The sequence below is a fragment of the Mobula hypostoma genome, chromosome 8, assembly GCF_963921235.1.
Source record: "Mobula hypostoma chromosome 8, sMobHyp1.1, whole genome shotgun sequence".
Taxonomy (NCBI): domain Eukaryota; kingdom Metazoa; phylum Chordata; class Chondrichthyes; order Myliobatiformes; family Myliobatidae; genus Mobula; species Mobula hypostoma.
The window spans coordinates 97152174-97179672 of NC_086104.1; the positions used below are offsets into that span (position 1 = coordinate 97152174).

At 38.8% G+C, this 27499-nt stretch overlaps 1 protein-coding gene across 2 annotated transcripts in view; it reads left to right on the forward strand.

Annotated features, from left to right (window-relative positions):
* The window catches only part of prkn (parkin RBR E3 ubiquitin protein ligase), a 1192578-nt gene that overhangs the window by 184879 nt on the left and 980200 nt on the right, over window positions 1-27499 (forward strand). For both annotated transcript variants that reach the window (XM_063056415.1, XM_063056416.1), the window contains exon 2: window positions 677-840. In XM_063056415.1, the coding sequence (XP_062912485.1) occupies window positions 677-840 (164 nt within the window). The remainder of the gene's footprint in view (window positions 1-676; window positions 841-27499) is intronic.

The following is a 27499-nucleotide window of genomic DNA, read 5'->3' on the forward strand; positions in this document are numbered from 1 at the left end:
CTCGAAGGGCCGAATGGCCTACTCCTGCACCTATTTTCTATGTTTCTATGTTTCTATGTTGTGAATAACATTTTGGGACCAATAGCAGAATTAAGTTACTGCTATTTATCACTAACATAGCTTTGCTTAGAAATTCTCAACAGAGCATGTGCAAAGTTTGTGGTGATTGTTATTTTTAGAAATGATCATTTTCTCAATTTGGGTGACATCAGTCCTGTTACATTACCACCTGACTTTGGTTAATTTTATCATTTTGTTAGTATATTTTTTTCTTGAAAGCTTGTATATATATATTGTTTAAGAGTACTTTTGATGTCTGGCCTAATATTTACCAATCAATCAATATCACAAAACCAGATGATTGGATCATTATTACATTGCTAATAGTGCAACCTTTTGCATTGCTTATTGAACAAGCTCCCACATTTTCGACGACACTTTAAAATAGGGGTTCCAACTTTTTTCATGCCATGGACCCCTACCATTAGCCGAAAGGTCCATAGATCCTAGGTTGGGAACTCCTGCTTTAAAAGGTAGAAAAGGTGACTTAAGACTGCAAAGAACACTTTATAAATACACGTCATCCTTTGATTTTTCATGAAATCATAAACAATTGTGTCAATATAAAATCTCTTAGAATTAATGTATCACTTATTAATTTGATGTTTGGGGTCAGTGTTTGTTAGGTTCAATTCGGGCTATGGATTCCCTGTGGAGATCAGTCCAAATGCCAGCATTCTCCAGCTTAAGGAGGAAGTTGCTAAGAGACGAGATGTTCCAATTGACCAGCTGTGTGTGATCTTTGTTGGAAAGGAGCTGAGGAATGACTTGACACTGCAGGTAGGTTCTCTGTCATTTTTTTTCTCGTTCCTTGCTGAGAGGCTGCTAACTCTGAGGCTTATAGCTCTAATAATGCCTATCTGACATTCAGGTCTCAGGTGCAATTGAATAAATGGTGACTGGGGCTTTCTTGAACTTTATTCAATGTAGCTTCGCTAATTCTGACCTTAATTATGCAGCAAATGTGTAAGTAAGGACAGGAGACAAGTCTGCACTAATTGAGCAAATGTTTGCTGTCTGGGTGAGCTCGTTATCTATTTCTGTGTTTTCCTTTTAAGTATTCCTTTTCACATTTTTCATTTTCCAATCTTTGCTCAGTACCAAGATAGGAGACATGAATGCGATGAATCCACTGTTTTAAAGGTCAGGGACAACTCAAATAATTGGAAAATTGATGTCTGAATTTTCCCTTGCCCGTTTTTGTAGTCAGTTTGAAAGTTTATAGGGATGAGATGGTTGGATTTACCCTTTTTATGATCTGTGATATGCTGTTATGATTGGGGAATTTATTGTGCTTGTTGGCTTAATTGAATGGAAATCAACCTTCCATAACATGTAGAAAATCTGTTTTTTGTTGAAAATTGAATTGTTCTGTAGTGAAGATTTTCGCATTGGTTTTGATAGGTTGCATTGTCCAATCAAAGCTTCCTTTATGTATCTTGTGAAGTGGTACTGCTGTTAAACAGATTTATCCACAATTTATTACCTGGCAAAGGCATATTTCCTTTGAAAAAATACTGAGAAAATTGAGTAAAATAAAAGGAGTGATTCAGCTTTGTATAGTTTTACGCTTATCACTTGGACAAATTATATAAAAATGGTAGGACTTTGAACAACTCCCTGATATAATACTTGGTTCTGTTTATAAACCATTGTTTGTACAGAAAAGAATATTGTTTAATGTGATAGATTTATTTTTTAGTTGATGAGGGTCCCACATGAGATTGAGAAATGTTTTTTGTACTTACTATGTACAATATATCACTACTCTGGGAACTATCTATTGCTGCACCATGAAAATGGAGGAATTCTATATCTACTGCATCTGCCCTTTAAGCTTGTATTCTGATACGGAGTAATTCTTTAAATATTTATAAATCTCACTGTTAGAGTTTTATTCTCTGAATATTCTTCATGGAACATCTCTCAGGTCAGTGACCACTGATGTTTATTCCACATACCTGAATAATTTTCCTTTGAAACATTATAGAAGTCTGTTATATCATTCATGTGTGAATTATGTTTATTTGGTCAGGGTTCTAGACAGTACAGGAAGTGAGCAAAGGAAATAAAATAATCAGTTGCTAAATTAATTTTTCCTTGCTTGTTTTTGTAGTCAGTTTGAAAGTTTCTAGGGATGAGATGGTTGGATCTTCACTGTCATCTCACAACATAAAAATCATTAAAAATATTGTGAGATTTTAATAAAGCTATACTCTATGTCTTGAAGCAAGCACACCTTTCTTCCTGTAAAGGAAATTATAATTTTAATATGGACAAAAGAAATAGTACTTCTATTATGTCATCACCCTAAAAACACCTTCTTTCTAATACATCATCTGAGAACAAATAAACAAAATATTAGAAATAGTTTTCCAATTACATACAGTCCAAATTTACATCACATACTGCTGACGTGCTTTATCTGAACTTTAATGATTTCAAATGAAAAGATTGATTTTGCTATAATAATAGAGATATGTTATTTCAGCTAAACACCTGTGGCAATTACTCTTCCTTGAGTCTCCTTATTTGCTATACCGCAGACGTCATACACAAACTACTTCTTTTGGACATGCTTAGTTTGCACATCCCCTGGGGATTACCGGATAAGTACAATACTCTTCATTTTGTTTTACACCATGTTTAATAATGAAGTATCAGATGCAATAAAAAACAGGAGAGCAATCCACCTTCAGTTCATTCTGCTTGAGTATGCATTAAGCTATAAAAAGCCAAAAAAACAGGTGAGATTTGTGTTGGCTTGCATAAGCTGATGATCACATTCTTTGACTTTGGTAGGTTTAAGTATTTAACCAGACATATTGCAAGTGTCCATTATAAGGGCATTAACATCCACACTGAGACTGTACACCAGTCTTTTTCACTATCCAACAAATATTCTGATCCTAAAATACTGCAAATGATGGGTGCCTCTGAGAAGCAGATCACAATTTACACAGAGCATGTAACCTGCTGCACTTACTAGAGACATCCTTTTGAACAGAAAACCCTATGAAAAGTAGTGTATATGGTCCAGTCCATTATGGGTAAAGCCCTCCTCACCCTTGAGCACATCAACATGGAGTGTTGTTGCAGGAAGTCAGCATCCATCATCAGGACTCCCCCAAAGGAACCTCAAGATTCAAAACCACCAAGTTCAGGAACAGTTATTACCCCTCTACCATTAGGCTATTGAACCAAAAGGAATAACTTCACTTGCCCCATCACTGAACTGTTCCCACATCCTATGGACTCACTTCCAAGGACTCTTCATCGCATGTTCTCGATATTTATTGCTTATTTATTTATTTTTTATATTATATTATTTATATTATTTCTTTTTTTTTGTATCTGCGCAGTTTATTTTTCTTTTGCACACTGGTTGTATGCCCTGTTGGGTATGGTCTTTCATTGATTCTATTATGGTTATTGGATTTACTGAGTATGTCTGCAAGTAAACAAATCTCAAGGTTGTATATGGTGATGTATATGTACTTTGATAATAAATTTACTTTGAACTTTGAACATTATTCAAAACAATGCACTTTCTTCATTTATATATTTTTTGTGGCCTGAGCCTTACAGGCATTTATTTCTCATCCTAATTACCTTTGAGTAGGTGGTAGTTAGCTGTCTTCGTGAACTAGTGTAGTCATTCTTACGAAAATATTCCCACTTGTTGGAAGTTGCAGGAATTAGACTGAGCAACCTCAAGAGAACATCTATTTATTTCCAATCAAGATGGTGCACGATTTGGAGAGAAATATGCCTTCGAGGTGTCAGGGGTCATAGGTTTGGTAAGTTCTGTCAGGGTAACCTCGGTGTGTAACTTCTGTGTAGATGGTTTGAATGGTTAGGTGTAGGAGATAGGATACCAGTTAGGGAAACTGCTTTGTTCTGGATGGTATTAGACTTGTAGCGTATTACTGGAAATGCACTCAGATCAAGCGAGTGAAGAGAACTGCATCGCACTCTAGACGTGACTTGTAGATAATGAGGAGAATTTAGGGTATCAAGAAGAAAGCTACTTTCTGTAGGATACTGAGTCATTGGCTTAGTCTTGGAGCTGTAGTAAGAAAATGTGAAGAAGTGTGATCCATGTGACTTTGACCTTGGTGCCAGACGGGGTGGTTTGAGTATCTCAGAAACTGCTGATTTCCTGGGATTTTCACATACAACAATCTCTACAGTTTATAGAAAATGGTACAAAAAACAAAAAAAAATTCAGTAAGCAGTGGTTACGTGGGCAAAAGCACCCAGTTAATGAGAGAGGTCAGAGGAGAACAGCCAGACTGGATCAAGCTGACAGGAAGCCTACGGTAACCCAAGTAATCACACATTACAGCAGTGGTATGCAGAAGAGCATCTCTGAACGCACAACACATCGAACCTTGAAGTGGATGGGCTACAGTAGCAGAAGATCATCAACAAGAGGTACCTAATAAAGTAGCTACTGAGTGTATAGCCATGTACTTGGCTACATTTTCATGCATCTTGTCAATGAATGGTTGAAAATCACAGTCATTACTATGCTGAGTGCTGATAACTTAATCTATAATTACCTCTAATGACCCAATTACTACAGTAGCATAGTGGTTAATGCAGCTCTTTACAGCACTAGCTGTAACATTGAGATTCACTTCCTGTGGCTGTCTGTAAGGTATTTGTACGTTTTTCCCCGTGACTGTGCATTTCTTCCAGGTGCTTTGGCTTCCTCCCATGTTCCAAAAACATACAGTTAGGGTTAGTGAGTTGTGGGCCTGCTACGTTGGTGCCAGAGGTGTGGTGACACTTGCACAATTCTTTCTGATTTGATTTAATCCAAAGGACATATTTCACTATATGCTTTGATGTCCATGTGTCAAAAATATCTAATCTTTAAGATAATGTTTAAATCTTTAATCTTTATCAGATGGTTTGTCTAGCATCCAGTACTGGATTATCAGAAATGCTGTCTGTCAAATTACTGAGAAAACCAAAACTCTCTGTTGCATTTTCCATTCACACTACCCCTCTCTGCCAACTAGCTGAAAATTAACAACATTGTTCGTGATTTGTGTTATTTGTGACCCAGAGATTAACTTTGAACCGTATATTTGTGTCATTCCTAAAACTGTTTTTTCTTTGGTCAACACATCATCTGCTCAACTCCCCACCTTGGTCTTCTCTCTCTAAAATCCTTGGCCATGCTTTTCTTAGCTCCCAATTTAACAATCGCAATGTACAAGTGCAATTTTCCACAATACCAAAATATTTAATTGTCATTTCATTAATTTTAAGATATAATGTTGTGATAAGCCATTGTACAAATGCCTGCTCTTTATTTATTTAGTATTAATAAGAACCAGTTCCTGTTTTACACCAATCTGGTGTATAGTTGATTGTGAAGCTGCTCCTCCAACATATTTGCTTTTCCTATGTTTTACTATCAAGTTGATTCCAGTATACAATAAGATAGAATATTTGAATTGGTTCTCCACAACACAATAGGAATGATATCAGGCATTTGAAAAGACAAATCTTTTTTCAATGTGCATTTTCAATCTTTTCATTTCCTTCTAATTTGCTTGTCCATATTGATATTGTAAGTACTGTGAAAATTATTTTTGAATTGTGCTGGATTTAAACAATGCTGATTTTTAAACTACTACTAATTGAATCGCTGCAGAAATCTTCATAGAAATCTAAAAAGCAGCCAGTAAAATTCCTTGGCAAATTCATCTAAACTCCTCGGACAGGTGACTCTTAGTCGATGAGAACAAATGTTGTTGATTTGCTTTTAGATACCTTGTCCCTGTAGATATAAAGAGGGCAAGGTTATAGCAGGTGTTGCTGCCACCACATGACAAATGGGATGAACCATACATGAATTCCATGAATTCTCTGTTCCTTTGATTCTATACCATTTCCACCCATTTCACGTTCAACCTTATTAACTTGTTCAGGAGCGTAGTGCTCCTCCATTGTGTTGTCTAGGTTCAATTTATGTTCTTTCAGGTATATCATTAAGACACAGTAAATGATCAGCTGCTTGATTTTACTGACGTTGAGTGAGAAGTTGTTGTTGTGGCACCACTCAGCCAGATTTTCAATCTCCCTCCTGTATGCTGATTCACCATCACTTTTGATTCGGCCAACAACAGTGGTGTCGTCAGCTAACTTGAATATGGCATTGGAGCTGTGCTTAGCCACACAATTATAAGTGTAAAGCAAGTAGAGCAGGGGGCTAAGCACACAGCCTGTGGTGCACCTGTGCTTGACGGAAGATTGTGGAGATGTTGCTGCCAGTCCAAACTGACTGGGGTCTGCAAGAGAAGAAATCGAGGATCCAATTGCTGAAGGAGGTTTTGAGACCTTGAAGCTTATTGATTAGTTTTGAGGGGATGCTAGTGTTGAATGCTGAGCCGTAGTCAATAAAGAGCATCCTGATGTATGCATCTTTGCTGTTCAGATGTTCCAAAGTTGAGTGAATGGAATGGCATTAAGCAAATTGGAGTGGATCCAAGCTGCATCTCAGCAGTAGTTGACTTGTTTGATACCAATCACTCAAAACACTTCATCCTGGTGGATGTAAGTGCTACTTGAATAATAGTCACTGAGGCAGGTTACCACATTCTTCTTAGGTACCGGTATAATTGAAGCCTGCTTTAAGCGAGAGGCTAAAGATCCCTGTGAACACTGCAGCCAGTTAATCAGCACAGGTCTTTTGTACTTGGTCAGGTAACCCATCTAGGCCATATGCTTTCCGGGGGTTTACCATGCTGTCACATCAGTCTTCGAGACTAAAATTGCAGGGTTATTGGGGGCTGTGGGAGTTGAGTTCATGGTTCCTCTGTAGCTTGACAGTCAAAGTGAACATAGAAAGCATTGAGCTCATCTGGAAGTGAAACACTGTTGTTACCTATGTCTCTTGATTTCACTTTGTAAGAGGTGATGGCATTCAAGCCCTGCCACAGCTTTCGAGCATCCACGATTGATTCATGTTTATTCCTGAATAGTCCAGAATTGCCACTTCGCCTGTGAGATGGCTTTCTGGAGTTCGTACTTTGACCCCTTATAATTTTCTTGGTTGCCGGACTTGAATGCCTCTGATCTGGCCCTCAGCAGACTGTGGATCTCATGGTTCATCCGAAGCTTTTGGTTGGGGAAGACTGAATGATTTTTGTGGGGACAAACTCATCTACAACAGTTTTTATAAAGTCCGTGACAACTGTGGTGTATCCATTAAAATACAGAGATGAGTCCTTGTTGAACATGCCCAGTCCACCGACTCAAAGCAGTCCCAGAGCCACTCCTCTGACTCTCAGGACCATCCCTTTGTTGTCCTAATCTCTGTTGCTTTTTTTCTGCTAGTATTGTCATAATCATTATTTAAAACATATGATTAAACACTGCATAATTAACTTAAATTAGTTGGATGCACTTACGTCTACTTATTCACATTGGGCTAGTTGTGTCAGTGATCAGATAAATTGTTCTTATTCATCAAGATATAATTTACTCATCTATTCATGGGTATTTTCCTTGATGTAGTTTTGGTGCTACAGTATTGGTTTTATTAATATGTTGGTAACCATTTACCATCAGATTGATTGATATCAACTTGAATGTCAATTATTTTGGAAATATTACAGCTGGAAAATAATATTAATGATATCTGATTTTTAAATATGATTTATTACTTGGTATTGCAGAATATTATTAGTCTGATTTTCATATTATTCATTTTTTTGTATTAATTTGGGACCAATTTTTATCTGGCATCGTTGGCAGTGCACAGATGAACTGTGAGTTTGTTTTGTGTCATTGATATTCACACCAGAAAATCAGAAATGTTGTCTTGAAAACAGCAGGTTTATTGTGAAATGACTGGTAAAGTTATTTTACCAGTAGCTGTATATTACAGAACTTTGAGATGTAAATTTAATATCTAAAATATGCACATATATAATGAGTTTAAGAGAGTAAGAACATGTCAGAGTGTTTATTTGGAGTGCTTTGATTAATGACTAGCTGCTACAATTCTTTGTGTGGTTGTAACTCTATTGATTATGAACAAATACTGTAATTGTTTTATGTCTTATGCTAGAATAAATATGAAGTGCAAGTGCGTGCGCGCGCACACACACACACACACACACACAGTATGGTTTATTTGCAAATCTTAGGACAGAATAAAATCTCCACTGTATTTGTACTAGTTATCTCATAATATTGATAGAAAATTGGGGCAAAAAATAAAGAGGCATAAAACATGAAAACTTGCATATTAATCTAGTTTCTAATCTTCCAAGTAGACCTTTACTAAAAGATTGATGCAAGCAAGGGAGGAATCCTGCAGACTTTTAGCACTATTGACTGAATAGTTACTACATTCTACCACATTTGATATCCTTTTTCTCTCATATGTCTTTCCCTTCATTCGAAGTTCCATGTTCAAAGTAAATTTCTTATCAAAATACATATATGTCACCATATACTACCTTGATATTCATTTTCTTGCAGGCATTTACAGGAAAATAAAGAATACATTAGAATTTATTAAAAACTATATAGTTTAGATTAGATTAGATTATGAGGACATGCAATCCTCTTTTATTATCATTTAGTAATGCATGCATTAAGAAATGATACAATTTGTTCCTCCAGAATGATATCACAGAAACACAAGACAAACCAAGACTAAAAAAACTGACAAAAAGCACATAATGATAACATATAGTTAAAATAGTGCAAGCAATACCGTAATTTGAAAGAAGAACAGACCATGGGCATGGTAAATAGTCTCAAAGTCTCTCGAAAGTCCCATCATCTCACGCAGACGGTTGAAGGGAGAAACTCTCCCTGCCATGAGCTTCCAGCGCCGCAAACTTGCCGATGCAGCATCCTGGAAGCACCCGACCACAGTCCGGCTCCAAGTCCATCTGAAAACTTCGAGCCTCCAACCAGCTCTCCGACACCAAGCACCGAGCACCATCTCTGCCGAGCACTTCGACCCCGGCCTAGGCAACAGGCAATAGGCAAAGCCGAGGATTTGGGACCTTCCCCTCCGGAGATTCTCGATCGCACAGTAGCAGCGGCAGCGAAGCAGGCATTTCAGAAGATTTTCCAGATGTTCCTCCATGCTTCTCACGGCTGTCTCCATCAAATCAGGATTGTGCACGGCATCCTACTTCACAAATACGATATCATTCAGAGCGGCCGCGTGCACTGCATCACGCCGCCATCTTCTCCTCCCCTTTATATGAACAAAGACTGACATAAAAACAACGTGCAAAAGAAGACATGTTGTGCAAAAAAAGTACTGAGAATATGAGTTGTAAAGAGTCCCTGAAAGTGTGTCTGTAGGTCATAGAATCAATTCAGAGATGTGGTGAATGAAATTATCCACACTAGTTCAGGATCCTGATGGTTGTAGAATAATTACCATTACGGAATCTGATGGTGTGGGATGTAAAGTTTCTGTACCTCCTGTCTGATGGTGATGGGAAGAGGGCATAGCCTGGATAGTGGATGCCTTTTATGATGGATGCTGCTTTCTTGTAGCATTGCTCAATGTGAATGTGCTCAATGCTGTGCAGGGCTTTGCCTGTGATGGACAGGGCTGTATCTACCACTTTATGTAATCTTCGCAATTCCTGGATAATGGTGTTTCTATACCAGGCTGTGATGCAACCAGTTAGGATCCTCCCCACTGTATATCTGTCGAAGTTTTTCAAAGTTTTTGGTAACATACCGAATCTACGCAAACATCTAAGGAAGTAGGGGTGTTGTCTTTGTGATGACACTTACATACTGGTTCCAGGACAGATTTTCTAATATGATGATGGCAATGAATTTAAGGTTACTCACACTCTCTGCCTCGGATCTCCTGATAAGGACTGGCTCTTGGACCTCGAGCTTCTTCCACTTGTAGTGAATAATCAGCTCTTTGGTTTTGACAATGTTGAGTGAGAGGTTGTTATTGTGGCCCCACTCAGCCAGATTTTCAATCTCCCTCGTATATGCCGATTCGTCACCACTTTTGATTTGACCAACGACAACAGTGGTATCATCAGCAAACTTAAATATGGTGTTGGAGATGTACTTAGCCACACACTCATAGGCATAAAGCAAGTAGAACAACGGGGAGGGGGGTGAGGAGAAGGATAAGCACACAGCCTTGTAGTGCACCTGTGCTTTTGGAGATTGTGGAGGAGATGTTGTTGCCAATCCAAACTCACTGAAGTCTGCAAGTGAGGACATCGAGGATCCGGTTGCACAAAGAAGTATCAAGGCCAAAATCTTGGAGATTATTGATTAGTTTCAAGGGGGTAATAATGTAGCAGATCAGGCAGCATCCATGGAGGGGAAAAGATATTTGACATTTTGGGATAAGAGCCTTCATCTGGACTGACTGGATGAATCTAAATGACTGGAGCTAAACAATTATGTGTTGTTAAGTGGTTAAGGCATCAGTCTAGTGATCTGAAGGTCGCTAGTTCGAGCCTCAGCTGAGGCAGGGTGTTGTGTCCTTGAGCAAGGCACTTAACTACACATTGCTCTGCGATGACACCAGTGCCAAGCTGTATCGGCCCTGGTGCCTTTCCCTTGAACAACATTGGTGGCGTGGAGAGGGGAGACTTGCAGCGTGGGCAACTGCTGGTCTTCCATACAACCTTGCCCAGGCCTGCGCCCTGGAAACCTTCCAAGGCACAAATCTATGGTCTCACGAGACTAACGGATGCCTATAATAAAAACGATTATATGACTTTGCTATGAGCTGGATGTATATAATTATTTGGCTGGTTGAATTTGTTGCTCTTTTCATTAATATTCTGAGCTCACACAGCCACATGGTTGAAGTCCTTGTTTAAAATTACCTGTAAGATTTTCTGCAAAATATTATCAACCTTAGACACCTGGGTTTCTTTCTGCATAGATGCTGCCAGACCTACTGAGTTTGTACAGCAAATTTTGTTTTTCTTTACAACCTTCACCTTCTGTAGTTTTCTGATTTTCAGTTGTGAAACTCAGATCAACTTCCACACCAAATGGTCTTCTTGAGGATTTGTATTGGATAATGGTCGGCAGTGTCAGTCATTTCAATTTGAACAGTTTGTGAAACAAAATGGTATCAAACATCATTTCAGGTAACCCAGCTTCAAATAGGAAAGTAGAGATCAAATACATACAGTGAAACAGACACTGGAGGAAACAGTTATGCAAGGCAGATCAAAGAACTCGCAATGAAGCATTGTCTCACAGATTTTCTTTTGAGCTGTAAATCGATGCTGCATTCTATGACTGCAGGAATGCTGTTACACAGAAGACTCAGGTAGTGTCCGAGCCTTGCTTTAACTGGATCTGGAAAGGTTCTTGAGAAAAAGTGAGCTGAAACAATGCTACCTTTTCAAAGTCCTCAGGAAATCTGTTATATTTGCAGTGTGCCATGCCCATTCTGCCTGCTGCTATCTCCATAAGATGGAGGAGAACAATTCCACTAACTAGGAGTAGAGTGTCACACTGCTGTGATATGTTGCATAAATCATCTGTAGCTGACTGAAAATGATTGACAGTCTCAGAACCTTAGGCCCTTTGCCTCCACAGGAAGAGTAATCCAGGCATGATGCATTGTCAAGTGTCTACTTGTACAAAGAGGCAAATCTAAATAATGACATTTTGTGAAAATGTTTGCATTTATGTAGATTTGTCACTGGTTGCACGAAGAATTTGAGATGTCCAATGCTATTTTCCCTCTACCTTTATCGGCATCCTCTGATAAGGAGGTCTTGAATTTTTAGTTTACATTTTCCTGTTTCTGGTTGCACACCACTGTTAAGGCACAGATTCTACAAGAAATATAGAAGTCTCTGTAATTATAATCATATTCTGCAATACTGCTCCAAAATTCAGCTGTGTTTGGTACAAAGAACTCTCTTACATTTCAATTCTCAAGAAATCTGCAAGTGATAGACCTGATTTTATGTGCAGGGGCCACAATGTGTATGAGTAACATTTGTGTAGTCAGTGCAGCAGAATAGGTATTAAATAAGCACTTCATCAGGACTAGTAGTACCACCAGAAAATCACAATTTAATGTGATAAGTTACACAAAGCACACAAACATGCTGCAAAAGTTATTTGCAATTCCACTAGCACAAAAAAGGGGATTCATCGTGCCTAGAGAAACAAGACTTCTTTGATTTATCAGTGGTTGGTTATTCTGCAATTAACTCACCTCCTATCTCTTCTAGAACAACACCCACACAAAATACTGGAGAATCTCAGCAGGTCAGCATCTACGGAGTTGACTTTTCAGGTTGAGACTCTTCATCAGGAATTGGCCCAGAACTTCAACTGTTTATTCCTCTCCACAGATGCTGCCTGACCTGCTGAGTTTCTCCAGCATTTTGTGTGTGTCATTCGGGATCTGCAGAGTCTCTTGTGTTCCTATCTCTTCTAAGATTTCCAGCTATCTGCCAAATTCAAATCAGTGTTGTGATTGAATATTTGCTCAGAAGAGTGTAGCATGTCATCATTCAGGACAAAAATGCCCATTTGATTGACATTTAGTCCTTCATATGTCCACCACCATTGCAACAGCAAACAATATGTTTGCAAGAAATGTGACAAATGTTCAGGGGATATATGCATGGGGTTCTGCATAGATACGTTCCAATGAGACAGAGAAAGGATGGTAGAGTACAGGAACTGTGGTGTACAAAGGCTGTTATAAATCTAGTCAAGGAGAAAAGAAGAGCTTACAAAATGTTCAAAAAGCTAGATAGTGATCGAGATCTAGAAGATTATAAGGCTAGCAGGAAGGAGCTTAAGAATTAAATTAGGAGAGCCAGAAGGGGCCATAAGAAGGTCTTAGCGGACAGGATTAGGGAAAACTCCAAGGCATTCTACAATTATGTGAAAAGCAAGAGGATAAGATATGAGAGAATAGGACCAATCAAATGTGAGAGTGGAAAACTGTGTATGGAACTGGAGGAGATGGCAGAGGTACTTAATGAATACTTTGCTTCAGTATTCACTACGGAAAAGGATCTTGGCGATGGTAGGAATGACTTGCAGCGGACTGAAAAGCTTGAGCATGTAGATATTAAGGAAGAGGATGTGCTGGAGCTTTTGGAAAGCATCAAGTTGGATAAGTCACTGGGACCGGACGGAATGTACCCCAGGCTACTGTGGGAAGCAAGGGAGGAGATTGTTGAGCCTCTGGCAATGATCTTTGCATCATCAATGAGGACGGGAGAGGTTCTGGAGGATCGGAGGGTTGCGGATGTTGTTCCCTTATTCAAGAAAGGGAGTAGAGATAGCCCAGGAAATTATAGACCAGTGAGTCTTACTTCAGTGGTTGGTAAGTTGATGGAGGAGATACTGAAAGGCAGGATTTATGAACATTTGGAGAGGCATAGCATGATCAGGAATAGTCAGCATGGCTTTGTGAAAGGCAGGTTGTGCCTTATGAGCCTGATTGAATTTTTTGAGGATGTGACGAAACACATTGATGAAGGTAGAGCAGTAGATGTAGTGTATATGGCTTTTAGCAAGGCATTTGATAAGGTACCCCATGTAAGGTTTATGGAGAAAGTAAGGATACATGGGATCCAAGGGGACATTGTTTTGTGGATCCAGAACTGACTTGCGCACAGAGGGCAACGAGTGGTTGTAGACGGGTCATATTCTGCATGGAGGCCGGTGACCAGTGGTGTGCCTCAGGGATTTGTTCTGGAACCCCTACTCTTTGTGATTTTTATAAATGACCTGGATGAGGAGGTGGAGGGATGGTTAGTAAATTTGCTGATGACACAAAGGTTAGGGGTGTTGTGGATAGTGTGGAGGGCTGTCAGAGATAACAGTGGGTCATTGGTAGGATGCAAAATTGAGCTGAGGAGTGGCAGATGGAGTTCAACCCAGATAAGTGTGAGGTGGTTCATTCTGGTAGGTCAAAAATAATGGCAGAATATAGCATTAATACCTAGAATCTTGGTAGTGTGGAGGATCAGAGGGATCTTGGGGTCCGAGTCCACAGGACACTCAAAGCTGCTATGCAGGTTGACTCTGTAGTTAGAAGGCATATGGTACATTGGCCTTCATCAATCGTGGGATTGAGTTTAAGAGCTGAGAGATAATGTTGCAACTATATAGGACCCTGGTCAGACCCCACTTGGAGTACTGTGCTCAATTCTGGTCGTCTCACTACAGGAAGGATGTGGAAACCATAGAAAGGGTGCAGAGGAGACTTACAAGGATGTTGCTTAGATTGGGGAGCATGCCTTACGAGAATAGGTTGAGTGAACTCGACCTTTTCTCCTTGGAGCGACGGAGGATGAGAGGTGACTTGATAGAGGTGTACAAGATAATGAGAGGCATTGATTGTGTGGGTAGTCAGAGGCTTTTTCCCAAGGTTGAAATGGCTAGCACGGGAGGGCATAGTTTTAAGGTGGTTGGAAGAAGGCACAGAGGAGATGTCAGGGGTAAGTTTTTTACACAGAGAGTGGTGAGTGCGTGGAATGGGCTGCTGGCACCGGCATGGAGGCGGAAACGATAGGGTCTTTTAAGAGACTCCTGGATGGATACATAGAGCTTAGAAAATAGAGGGCTATGGTAAGCCTAGGTAGTTCAAAGGTAAGGACATGTTCAGCAGATCTTTGTAGGCCGAAGGGCCTGGTTTGTGCTGTAGGTTTTCTATGTTTCTATGTTTCTAATATGTCATAACTATTTCACTGACACACCTGTCAAGCTTGTTATCTCCACCACCCCTATCATCAATTAATCAAAATCATGGGGAAGTCCCTGTTTTATTTTGTCATGGTACTGAGTTTGCTGACCATGAAATTCTAAACTCAAATGATAACCTTAAGCCCTATCAGATATAAATAGCCATGAGTACTTTCCCTAAAGGGAGATTCTACTGTAACTTCAAAGACTAGTTTACTGCCCTGTTTAGTCTCCTTGATGAGTTTAGCTGCCAGTACCCTCTATTTGAGTAGTGGGTCTCCTCTCCCTAACTTGGAGAAAATACTGCCAGCAAACAAAGTAATTTAAGCACGGTTCATTTATTTGCAGCAATGCACCTTTAAATCCAAACAAAATTCTTAAAACACATTTAAAACCCACGGAGGATTTATGTCTTATAAAACATTTCCAAATTACTAACTATTTTAGAAACACGAATGACTTAAAAAACACAGGTACAATTCCTATCAACTAAAAAGGCATACCAATGATGCAAATGAACAAATTGTCTGTCGCAGAAATCAAAGCCAGAGGATGGATTATCTCACCTTTCTATCATTTTTCTTGATGTTCTTTAACCATTCCTAATAAGCTTGAATGGCTCTCTACATTTATACAGTTTCTTTGCCACTTAGGTGACTTCACATGTACAGTACTGTGCAAAAGTCTTAGACACCCTAGAGTTTTTATAAGACTTCTGATGGCATGGCCCCTGCAGAGCCCTGATCTCAACATTATCAAGGCTGCTTGGGATTACCTGGAGAGACAGAAGTAAGCAAGACAGCCAAAGTCTGCAGAAGTACCATGCCAAGTTCTCCAAGATGCTTGGAACAACCTACTAGCCAATTTTCTTATAAAACTACATGATAGAATATTGATTTGATATAGCTTTTTCACTGTTTACTACTCTTTATAGTTTTATTTTTGATATTTAGAAACTTTTCATGCCATTATTTTTGAATGCATCTTTGCTTTTTTTTACATGCACCTAAGACTTTTGCACTGTTTTACTGTTTACTTTTTCTCTGATACCATTTTACAGAAATGGTCTAAAAGCTTTTGGAGACACAGTCCCCAGCTACCCATAATTAATGCTGTAAACCTGAGTTCTCTGAGTACATAAAACTCTCAACCTATTAATAGATCAGTTATTGATATGCTAAATCATTGTCTCCATCTGTCTGCATTCTTTGAACTAACCAATTTAGCCATCTAGACTGTTTGGAAATAAGCCAAGTTAAGTAACCCATTGTCTTATACTGCACCTCTTGACTAGTGATAAACCAGGCGCAGTGGCCCAGTATCCTGCTTCCTACAGACAGAGCGTCTGCTATATTATATATAGAACTTGTTTGCAAAACTGCTCTACAGACAGTACTTTGTTTTAACTTCAGACTGATTACTGCTTGCTATTTACATTATAATAACTGAAGACTGTCTCCCGTTTATGCCCAGAAGCTAAATAAAGAACGTAATTGGAAGTTTAACTTTTGCTGTTTGATCTTACAAGTGGCAGTTACTGTGATTAGAAAGTTGAGCTTGGCAAACATGAGGCCTCCTCATCCAGGAAGCAAATATTCATCACAATTTCATGCTGGGAATATTTTCACAAGTTGGGATGCAGCAATTCAGGTAGTGATTAACCAGCACCTTCTCAAAGAAAATTGGGAATTGACAAGCTGGTCTTATCAGCAATGCCCAAACCTGTGAATTAATATTCTGTGACATAAAAATTGTAATGTGATAGGTGATTTTTGTTGTTCACTTGTATAATAACACAGATATAAATCTGAGCTTTTAAAAGAATTGAAGGGGATATTTAAAAAGAATAAATACGTGTGTGAAGCTAAGGTCAAAATGACATTACAAGAGTACCTTAAGAATGGGGAATATTAGAGGAAAGTAAACATCAGAGGCAATTAATTTCCATTTAGTCTGATGGAAATTTCATGGGTTATTTCCATGCTGTCATCATCATTTGATATGTCCCTTAATCGTTGGGTTAAGGGAACACTAAGATGTAAACTTTGAAGTTTCTGTTAGGAAACTGAAATTACCCGTGTGAGGGGAAAGAGTTATATTTCTATTAATAAACCTACTCTATTAATTTCTATTAATAGGTTCTATTATCATAAGATATAATCTATCAAAAATGAACTTTTTATCAATTAACCCATAAAGAGGGGCAGAATAACTAAATATATTCTGAATACAATTTCAGATTTTTAATGAATGTGTAATCTTAACCATTTGTAGCAGACTTTGCCAGTATCCTATTTGTTAAAATACTTTGTTCATATTATTGAGTATGGGAATTGTTACTGAAAGGAGACCATAAGCACAATAGGTTTTGAGAAATTTTATTTTCATCATGGAGACTTGAGCTTGAATCTCAACCAGAAAGACCTTTCATCATTCCTTTTTCTCTCTAGAAGCAGAGAGTAATAATGAAAGTACATTTGGAAGGGCATCTGCCAATGTTCCTGATAGCAGAAGGTGTCCCTTGACACTTGCTTTGATAAAAGTAATGAATAGCTGTAATTGCATCATGCTGCCAGACAAAGCTATACAATGGAGAGACTTTGAAATCTTACCAAAATGGCAAAGGACGAGTACTATATCTTTGTAAATGGAACTATAGAAACATGTGCATATGAATAAAAGTATTATAACAGCAATTCCAATTTAATTGGTCCTGACATCTCACAGCTATTATTAACATTTGCCAAAAGGAACGAATGCTTTGGGCCTAATTTTTGCTGCAAGGAGACACCTTGTACAGAATGTGTGCCCTTACTGGGGAGGCCCAAAGCTACCTGAAACTTGAACCATTGAAGCATTAGCCTCATTAATATTAAAACCTTCTGGATTCAATATTGAACAAAACTAGCAAAAGATAAACTGCTAGAAGAACTCGGTGGATCAAGTAGCATCTGTAGAGTCAAAGGGACGTTGACAGTTCATGTTGAGAGCTCACTTGAGGATTGAGAGTTTAGAGACAAGATGATCCATATATGAAATTGAGAAGGAGGGATGGGACAGAGGATATTAGGTGCTAGGTGGAACCAAACCAAAATATAATGGGTTCAAACACATGATGAAAACCTCTGAGCTGTGAGTGCTGCTTTTCATGAATGTCTGTATACACTGATTAATGCTGTTTTGGTAATTGTTCGCAAGACTGAATGAAACTTCACCAGAATATCTGTTGCTTGACTTTCACGAGATTTTGTGATCCTTTATCTCTGGCATGATGAAACTTTCCCATAATTACTGTGCATTCTAACTCCTCTTTCCTAATCACATGTCCAATGAAGTTACGTTGTCTTTTCATGATCTCATACATTATTTCTCTTTTTGTGTTTGCTCTGTTCATGACATCCTCGTTAGATACTTGTTTCGTCCATGATATCTTTGCATCCTCCTCAAAAATTACATCTCTGCTGCTACAATTCATTTCCTGATGTTACTAGATATTGTCCATTAATATATAACTATTTTAAATAGTTAAATTATATAAGTAGTGCAAAAAAATTTAAATATAGTGAGGTCGTGTTCATGAGTTCAATGTCCACTCATCTCAATATTAAGCAAATGCTTTAAGAGGCTGGTCAAGGACTACATCTGTAGCATGCTACCACCCACACTGGACCTCCTACAATTCACCTACTGACACAACCGATCGACAGATGACGCCATAGCCACAGCTCTACACACCATCCTTACACATCTGGAGAAGAAGGATGCTTATGTGAAAATGCTGTTCTTGGACTACAGTTGAGCATTCAACACCATAATTCCCTCCAGGCTCGACAAGAAGCTCAGAGACCTCAACCTTGTGTAGCTGGATCCTGGACTTCCTGTCAGATTGCCGGCAGGAGGTAAGAGTGGGCTCCCTCACTTCTGCCCCTCTGACCCTCAACACAGGTGCCCCTCAAGGCTGTGTACTAAGCCTTCTCCTTTACTAAGCCACCTCCTTTACTCTCTGTATACCATGACTGTGTCGCCACCCACAGCCAATCTGACATGTTGAAGGGTTGAAGGGGTTGGGGGGTGGTTTTCGGATCCTTGTGAGGAGGGGTTGCTCGGACTTCTGTCTGGGTGGTCTGCCTGCGTTGCTTTCAGACTGACAATTTTGCAGGAGTTATGTTTTGTGAATTGGGTTCTGCTTTTCTGTCTTTGTCTATAAGCTAGTCCTATAAATACTCTTAAGTTAGACAAAGGTTCAATATGACCTTGTAATTCTTGTTTCACCTTGCATGATGTGGTAAAACTGTCTAAAAAAAGTGAGGAACTACCTCATTGTGCACAATCTCAGTTTGATGGCTTTTGCCTTTTAAGGTAACCAAAGGGTCTTTGTCTTAAAATACCACTGTTGCTGGGCACATGACTATGGGGATAGCTAAGACTTATTTCCTGTTACATGGCATAAATGATATAAAAACTCTGTGTCTGTGTACTTTGAGGGAGAGAGACCACTGGTACGGATCCCGTGTGTGTCCGAGAAGTGAGCTCTTTTTCCAGTAGCGAGCTACTAATAAAGAAGTTGCCTTATCTCCCGTAGTACTGTGTGTTCTTGCATCGGGTAACAGGTGATAATTAGAAGTAAGGTTTCAGCAAATCTGCTGGCAACACTACACTGATTGGCCTACTCTCAAATAATAATGAGGAGGCCTACAGAGAAGAAGTCATCACCCTTACACAGTGGTGTCAAGAAAACAACCTCTCCCTCAATGTTGCAAAAACAAAGGAGCTGGTTGTGGACTATAGGAGGAATGGAGACAGATTATCCTCTATAGACATCAATGGATCTGGGGTTGGGAGGGTGAACAGCTTTAAGTTCCTTGGCATAAACATCACTGAGGATCTCACATGGGCTATACTGGCTGTATGGTGAAAAAGACACAACAGCGCCTCTTTCACCTCAGACGTTTGAAGAATTTTGGTATGGCCAACCCAAATTCTAAGAACTTTCCATAGGGGTACAATTGAGAGCATCCTGACTGGTGTGTTAAAAAGGCCAGAAGGATCATTGGAGACCTGAGTCACTCCAACCATAAACTGTTTCAGCTGCTACCATCCGGGAAATGGTACCGCAGCATGAAAGCCAGGACCAACAGGCTCTGGAACAGCGTCTTGCACCAGGCCATCAGACTGCTTAATTCATGCTGACACAACTGTATTTCTATGTTATATTGACTATCCTGTTGTATGTACTAGTTATTATAAATTATAATAAATTGCACATTGCACATTTAGATGAAGATGTAATGCAAAGAGTTTTACTCCTCATGTATGTGGAGGATGTAAGTAATAAAGTCAATTCAATTCAATTCATTTCAATCAAAAATCGGATGGCAGAGGAGAAGAAGCTGTTCCTGAATTGTTACGTGTGTGCCTTTAGGTTTCTGTACCTCCTTCCTGATGGTACCAGTGAAAGAGGGCCAGCATGTCCTGGGTGATGGGGGTCCTTAATGATGGATGCCGCCTTTCTGAGGCATTTACTTATGATTCAGGTGACAGTACGGGAATGCAGAGAGGCTTCGAGGAATAGACAGGCTGTTCAATAGGATATGGCAGAAGGAATATAACGTGGAAAACGTAAGATCATTCACTTTGTCAGAAAATATAGAAAGACAAAATAGTTCTAAAATATTGCGTGATTGGATGGTGAAGGTTTTACTGTTCAGAGGGAGCTGGGTTGCATTGTCCAGGAATCATTTAGAGTTGACATGCAAGTACAAAAAACAGTTATGAACTTAATTACTTTGATGACTTTCCAGAACAAAACTGGTGGCTACTTATTAATACACATGTAGCTCGAACTGAGATGCAGTTGATGGCCATGAAAGTCTTGAAATGGAAACTCAGATTGTTTCCATTTCAGCTCTGATCATTCTACCAGGATGATGACTATCAATCTTCCAAGTTTAGTCTCTGTTTAGCGAGAGTCTCTGCTTTTCTCATCTCTGAACTAGTTTGGTGTTGACCCCATGAAGCTTGAACCTGTTGATTTCTCTCAGGACTACATCATTCCTGAGTTTACTACTGCATCTTCTCCAAGATCTTTGTTCCTGCTTTCTCACTCAGGTCGCCTTGTGCATGCTGAAGTGGAAGCAGTTTTCACAATAGTGGCTTTACATACTTCAACATTCAGAAAAAAAGCTAGAATTCAGCTGCAGTCAATATCAGCAAATTGTTTTTTTTGTGTCAAAGGCTTTTAAAATTTTATTTTGTAGGATAGTAATGAATTATTGCAGCGCAGTGCAGATTCACTTCGCAACTTTGACATATAAACATGGTAAGAAATTTTCAGATGGGGAAATATTATAATTAGAATTGTATAGATATTCATTTAACAAAAATGAGCCTGATGCTTATGTTACATTTTCCATAGTTTATTCATGTAACAAGTACTCAGTGATGAAATATTCAGTGAAGTAGAATCAGTAGAATATTTGATATTGCAACTTAGCTTATACAGTAAATGCGGATACATTTTGGAGCATTAAGTTTATTTTCCAATAAAAACAATTGTGCAAAGTGCAGATTTAGATTTTCTTTTTCCTTTGTGTCATTGCTTATGGAAAATATTTTGACACTGGTTTTTGATGAACTTCTGGTTAATGGTAATAGTGCTGCCCATTGTGACCTGGATACTATTAAGCCCATAAGCTGCTGGTTCTGCAAGTTTTTGTAAGCTGTCTTGTGAACACAAGGACCAACAAATCGAGAACTCCTGGATCCAAGTTTTTATTTTGATTAGTTTTATGTTTTGGAGTTTTGTTTATGTTTATGTTTTGCATGTCCTTCTATTCTGAGGCTGTACCCTCTGGTCCTAGACCTCTACCACGAAAGGAAACTTCCTCTGTACATCCACTGTCTTGAGGCATTTCAATATTTGATGAGTTTCAATGAGATTCCAACCCCCCCTCCCCATTCTTCTTAACTCCAGCAAGTACAGGCCCAGAACCATCAAGCACTCCTCTTACATATTTGTCTCAAAGTTCCTTTCTGTCTTTCGCCTCTTACAGTAACAATGTAAGATTGGTGTACTATAGGTGTCTTCTAAAATTAGATTCAAAATATACTGATAGAGCAAAGAAGTCAGGGAGCAAACTTTACTGAATTCTGGAGCAGGTGGCATATGAGACAAAAAGTGGAAAATACTTGTTTCCAAAATCATATGCTTTCATATGTGCAAAGGTATTTATAAATATTCAGTTATGCACACTGAAGTGAATACAAATACACCCCAGTCTTTTATAAAAATGAAATCTTTTTCAGTTGCTTTTGTACAGCATTACACAAGTACAAATTTGTCAAAGGAGAATGCCTTCAACAGAGACATTTTGTTGATTAAAATAGTTCATAGGCTGAATGGTACACTAACCTTCATTAAATCATCCACTTCCAAACAATCATTGGAGTAGTTTATTTTAATCCCTATTATACAGATCTTATTCCTGATATTCATAAGAATAAGAAATGTTTATTCCCAAGTTATATATTCCATTTTAATTATGTTCTTTGGTATCAACTTCATGCAAATTCCTAACCCAAAATACCTAATTTCTAAATCAATTGTTGCAGATCTATACCTGAACTATTATAACTGATAGGTGTAATTAATATTGAGTATTAAATTCTGCTGGAATGAATTACTGCTTTAGAATATCATTATTATATATTGCCGCCGAAGGAAAATCATGTAGTTAAAACAAATAATCTATTTACTTTTTATGTATGTATCTCTCTGTAATATAGTTTATGATCCCACTGGTGATAGCACAGGACAGTTAATGTTTTAGTCCATGTGTATTTTCTAACTCTTTATAACTCTTAATTTTAGATAGATAATATCTATCTTTACAGAAAGTAGTATTACGCTTGGTAAGATTTTTGATGATCCTTGTTTCTCACTGGTAAATAGCAGTGAAAAGGAGCTTTAAACATAGTAAGACTTTTTTCCTCCAAAGTTTTCCTCCGAACAATAATTATATGAGACCATAAGACATAAATGCAGAATTAGGCCATTCGGCTCATGGAGTCATGTCTATCATTCCCAAATGGCTGATTTATTATCCCTCCCAACCCCATTCTCCTGCCTTCTCTCCATATCCTTTGACACCCTTACTAATCAAGAACCTATCATTCTCTGCTTTAAATATACCCAATGACTTGGTCCCCACAATTGCCTGTGGCAATGAACTCCACAGACTCACCACCCACTGACTAAAGTAGACCAGACCACAAAATAATTCACAAATATGTCTTTTTAAGCCAAATAAACAAATAACAAATACAGGAGTAAACAAATCATTTGTTTGGTGTGCCTTTTGTTGAATTAGACATCTATGCAGCTGAATTATGTCAATGGTAGTTTCATACAGAACTCTAAAATTCCTTTTTAATGTCTTTGGTATATAGGATAAAGTTAGACTATATTTCCCTCGGTGATTAAATATGTAATAAAAGTTTAAATAGCTAATAATACCTACTTATAGAGACATTCTTTCTGCTAAGCAATTCCCCAACAATTCCTGTGTCTGTATTAACCATACATTACTCCCAACCCTAAGGATTTATCTGCCAGAAAGTTTAAGTGTTTGTTTTTTTTTTGGATTTTAAATTGATAAGGGATCATTAATATTCCATAACAGGACTTCAGGAAATTGGAAATGTGGCATAGTTCCACTAATCTCCTCTGCTGCTCAAACATGCTGTTAACATTGTTTGCTGCAGATTATATATTGCCTTTCTGATCGTATTGATGTGCAGGTCCTGAGAGGTTATATATACAATGTATTTAAAAAATTATCAATAAAAGGCTAATATTGGGAGGCAGGGCGACTCACATTGTCTTTTATATCCATGCTCAATGACAATAATCTCTTCTATTAATTCTGATTACTGTATCTGAATAATAGTTGATGTAACTTTCAATATTAAAATAATTAGTGAACAACACTTAAATCATACCTCCTGCCTTCTGTTTTGGATGATATTGACAGCATAACTTATTAGCTTCAAGGTTTGCTTTGCTGGTTTTATCTTTGCTCTATAAATTGCTTCTCAAACACTGCATGTTCCTGTGTAAAGACTGTTGTTTCATTCTTTGTTCTGTGATCCAGTAGAATTCTTTACTAGTATACCTTAGCTGCATCAAATTGACTAGGTTTGGATGGGGTGGTATTTGGTAGGTGTGTGCAGGAGATTTTCTGATTCAGTATGAAGACAGGCCATACTGGATCTAGCACCAGGCAAGGTGTCGTATCTCTCAGTGAGAGAGCATTTTGGAGACAGTGACCACAACTCTCTGATCTTTACTATAGCCTTGGAGAAGGAGAGGAACAGACAATATCAAGTCAAGTCAAGTCAAGTTTATTTTCATTTAAATATATACACATATATAACATATGTAACCATATATTGTATATCAAAATAAGACAGTGTTTCTCCGAACCAGGTGTAAAGCACAGTAGTACACATAACACACATAACATAATCTGTGGATAAAATCTACAGATAAATGACACATTAATAACAAACTTAAGTACATAAATTCAATATAGTAAGGTACGTAACAGATTAACCAGTGACACTTCGAATGCGATTCGGCAGGGAGTACAGAAGCCTAATGGCCTCTGGGAAAATATTTAATTGGGGGAGAGGGAATTGTGATGTTATAATGCAGAAACTGGGGAGCGTTAATTGGGAATGGATATAGTCACGAAATGCACAATGGAAATGTGGAGTTTGCTTAGGGAGCGCTTACAGGGGTTTTGGATAGGTTTGTCCCACTGAGTCAGAGAAAGGGTGAAGGAATCGTGGTTGACAAGAGATATGAAACATCTAGACAAGAGGAAGAAAGAAGGTTACTTAAGGTTAATGAACGAAGGATTAAAAAGGGCTCTAAGAGTTACCAGTGTCGCATATGTGATTTGTGAATAACGAGTCAATATCTGTCAGGTCGAATGACACTTAACTCTTTCTGATCTCGTAGCATGTGAAGTCTGTAGAGTAAACATTGAGAATGTGTGCCAAGTGGCTTGACTGATGAATTCTTTCTTAACTTGGACTTATTGCTTATATGTAAACCCAAGGAATGTAGTGTATTTGGACATAAGGAGACTAATGAACAATGAGTAACCATTAAAATGTCTAGTTGATTTGTGAGGATTGTGTTAATGGACACACAACATGTTTGAAAAGAAAGCATGCTGTGTTATTGGCATGAGAACAAAATATCAAAGAGTTTGTCTCACGATTACTCTGCACTTGTAAATCTTGTGGATATATAGGGCTGTTCTTTGAATTTTCTTTGGACTTCAACAGGGACTGGAAGTGTGGTTTGTGCTTGAGATCTAGGGTGATTTTTCGAGTCGGAAATCGGAGTTCCCTTGACAGCAATGACAACCAAGTGATGACTAAGAATCTTGAGCCCAGAAATCTTTGAGACTTGTTATGTAGTATTTTCTGTGGTTTATTGGATGGTAGTGGAAGGGTGGGTTAGTAAGTCCACACATGACGCAATGTAGCTGTAGATAGTGTGGAGGATTGTTGTAGGTTACTGTGGAACATTGGCAGGATGCAGAGTTCGCTGAATAGTTGTTGATGGAGTTCATCCCAGAAAACTATGAGGTAATTAATTATGGAAGGTTGAATTTAAAGGCAGAATACATGGTTAATGGCAGGATTTGTCGCAGTGTTGAGGAACAGAGGGACCTTGAGGCCCACATCAATGTTGTTGCGTAAATTAATAGGTTTTTTCAAAAAGCGTATGGTATGCTGGCTTTCATTTGTCAGGGGATTGAGTTCAAGAGTCATGAGGTAAAATGGCACTTCTATAAAACCCTAGTTAAACCACTCTTTGAATATTGTATTCAGTTCTGGTTGTGTCATTATAGGAAGAATGTGGAAACTTTAGAGAGGAAATTTAGCTGGATGCTGCCTAGATTACACTCAGTGGCACTTTATGATCTACTTCCTGTACCTAATAAAGTAGCCACTTAGTATATGTTCCTCGTCTTCTGTTGCTGTGGCGCATTCACTTCAAGGATCTTCTGCACAATAATGTTGTAACATGGGGTTATTTGAGTTACTGTTGCCTTCTTTCTACGTGAACCAGTCTGGCCATTCTCCTCTGACCTCTATTACTAACAAGGCATTTTTGCCTACAAAACTGATGCTCACTAGATGTTTTTTTGTTTTTTAGAAACATAGAAAACTGACAGCACAATGCAGACCTTTCGGGCTACAATGCTGTGCCAAACATGTACTTACTTTAGAAATTACCTAGGGTTACCCATAGCCCTCTATTTTTCTAAGCTCCATGTAACTATCCAGGAGTCTCTTAAAAGACCCTATTGTGTCTGCCTCCACCACCGTTGCTGGCAGCCCACTCCACGCACTCACTACTCTCTGTGTAAAAAAAAAAATTACCCCTGACATCTCCTCTGTACTTATTTCCAAGTACCTTAAATCTGTGCCCTCTCATGTTAGCCATTTCAGCCCTGGGAAAAAGCCTCTGACTATCCACATGATCGATGCCTCTCATCATCGATACACCTCTCATTCTCTGTTGCTCCAAGAAGAAAAGGCCAAGTTCGCTCAACCTATTCTCATAATGCATGCTTCCCAATCCAGGCAACATCCTTGTTAATCTCCTCTGCACCCTTTCTATTGTTTCCACATTACTTCCTGTATTGAGGTGACCAAAACTGAGCACAGCACTCCAAGTGGGGTATGACCAGGGTCCCATACAGCTGTAACATTATTTCTTGGCTCTTAAACTCAGTCCCACGGTTGATGAAGGCTAATGCACTGTTTGCCTTCTTAACCACACAGTAAACCTGTGCAGCAGCTTTGCGTGTCCTATGGACACGGATCCCAAGATCCCTCTGATCCTCCACACTGCCAAGAGTCTTATCATTAATACTATATTCTGCCATCATATTTGACTTACCAAAATGAACCACCTCACACTTACCTGGGTTGAACTCTATCTGCCACTTCTCAACCCAGTTTTGCATCCTATCATTGTCCCGCTGTAACCTCTGACAGCCCTCCACACTATCTACAACACACCCAACCTTTGTGTCATCAGCAAATTTACTAACCCATCCCTCCACTTCCTCATCCAGGTCATTTATAAAAATCACAAAGAGAAGGGGTCCCAGAACAGATCCCTGAGGCACACCACTGGTCACCAACCTCCATGCAGAATATGACCAGTCTACAACCGCTCTTTGCCTTCTGTGGGCAATCCAGTTCTGGATCCACAAATGAAGGCCCCCTTGGATCCCATGCCTCCTTACTTTCTCAATAAATCTTGCATGGGATACCTTATCAAATGCCGTGCTAAAATCCATATACACTATATCTACAGCTCTACCTTCATCAATGTGTTTAGTCACATCCTCAAAAAATTCAATCAGGCTCGTAAGGCACGACCTGCCTTTGACAAAGCCATGCTGACTATTCCTAATCATATTATGCCTCTCCAAATGTTTATAAGTCCTGCCCTTCAGATCTTCTCCATCAACTTACCAACCACTGAAGTGAGACTCACTGGTCTATAATTTCCTGGGCTATCTCTACTCCCTTTCTTGAATAAGGGAACAACATCTGCAACCCTCCAATCCTACGGAACCCCTCCCGTCCCCATTGATGATGCAAAGATCATAGCCAGAGGCTCAGCAAT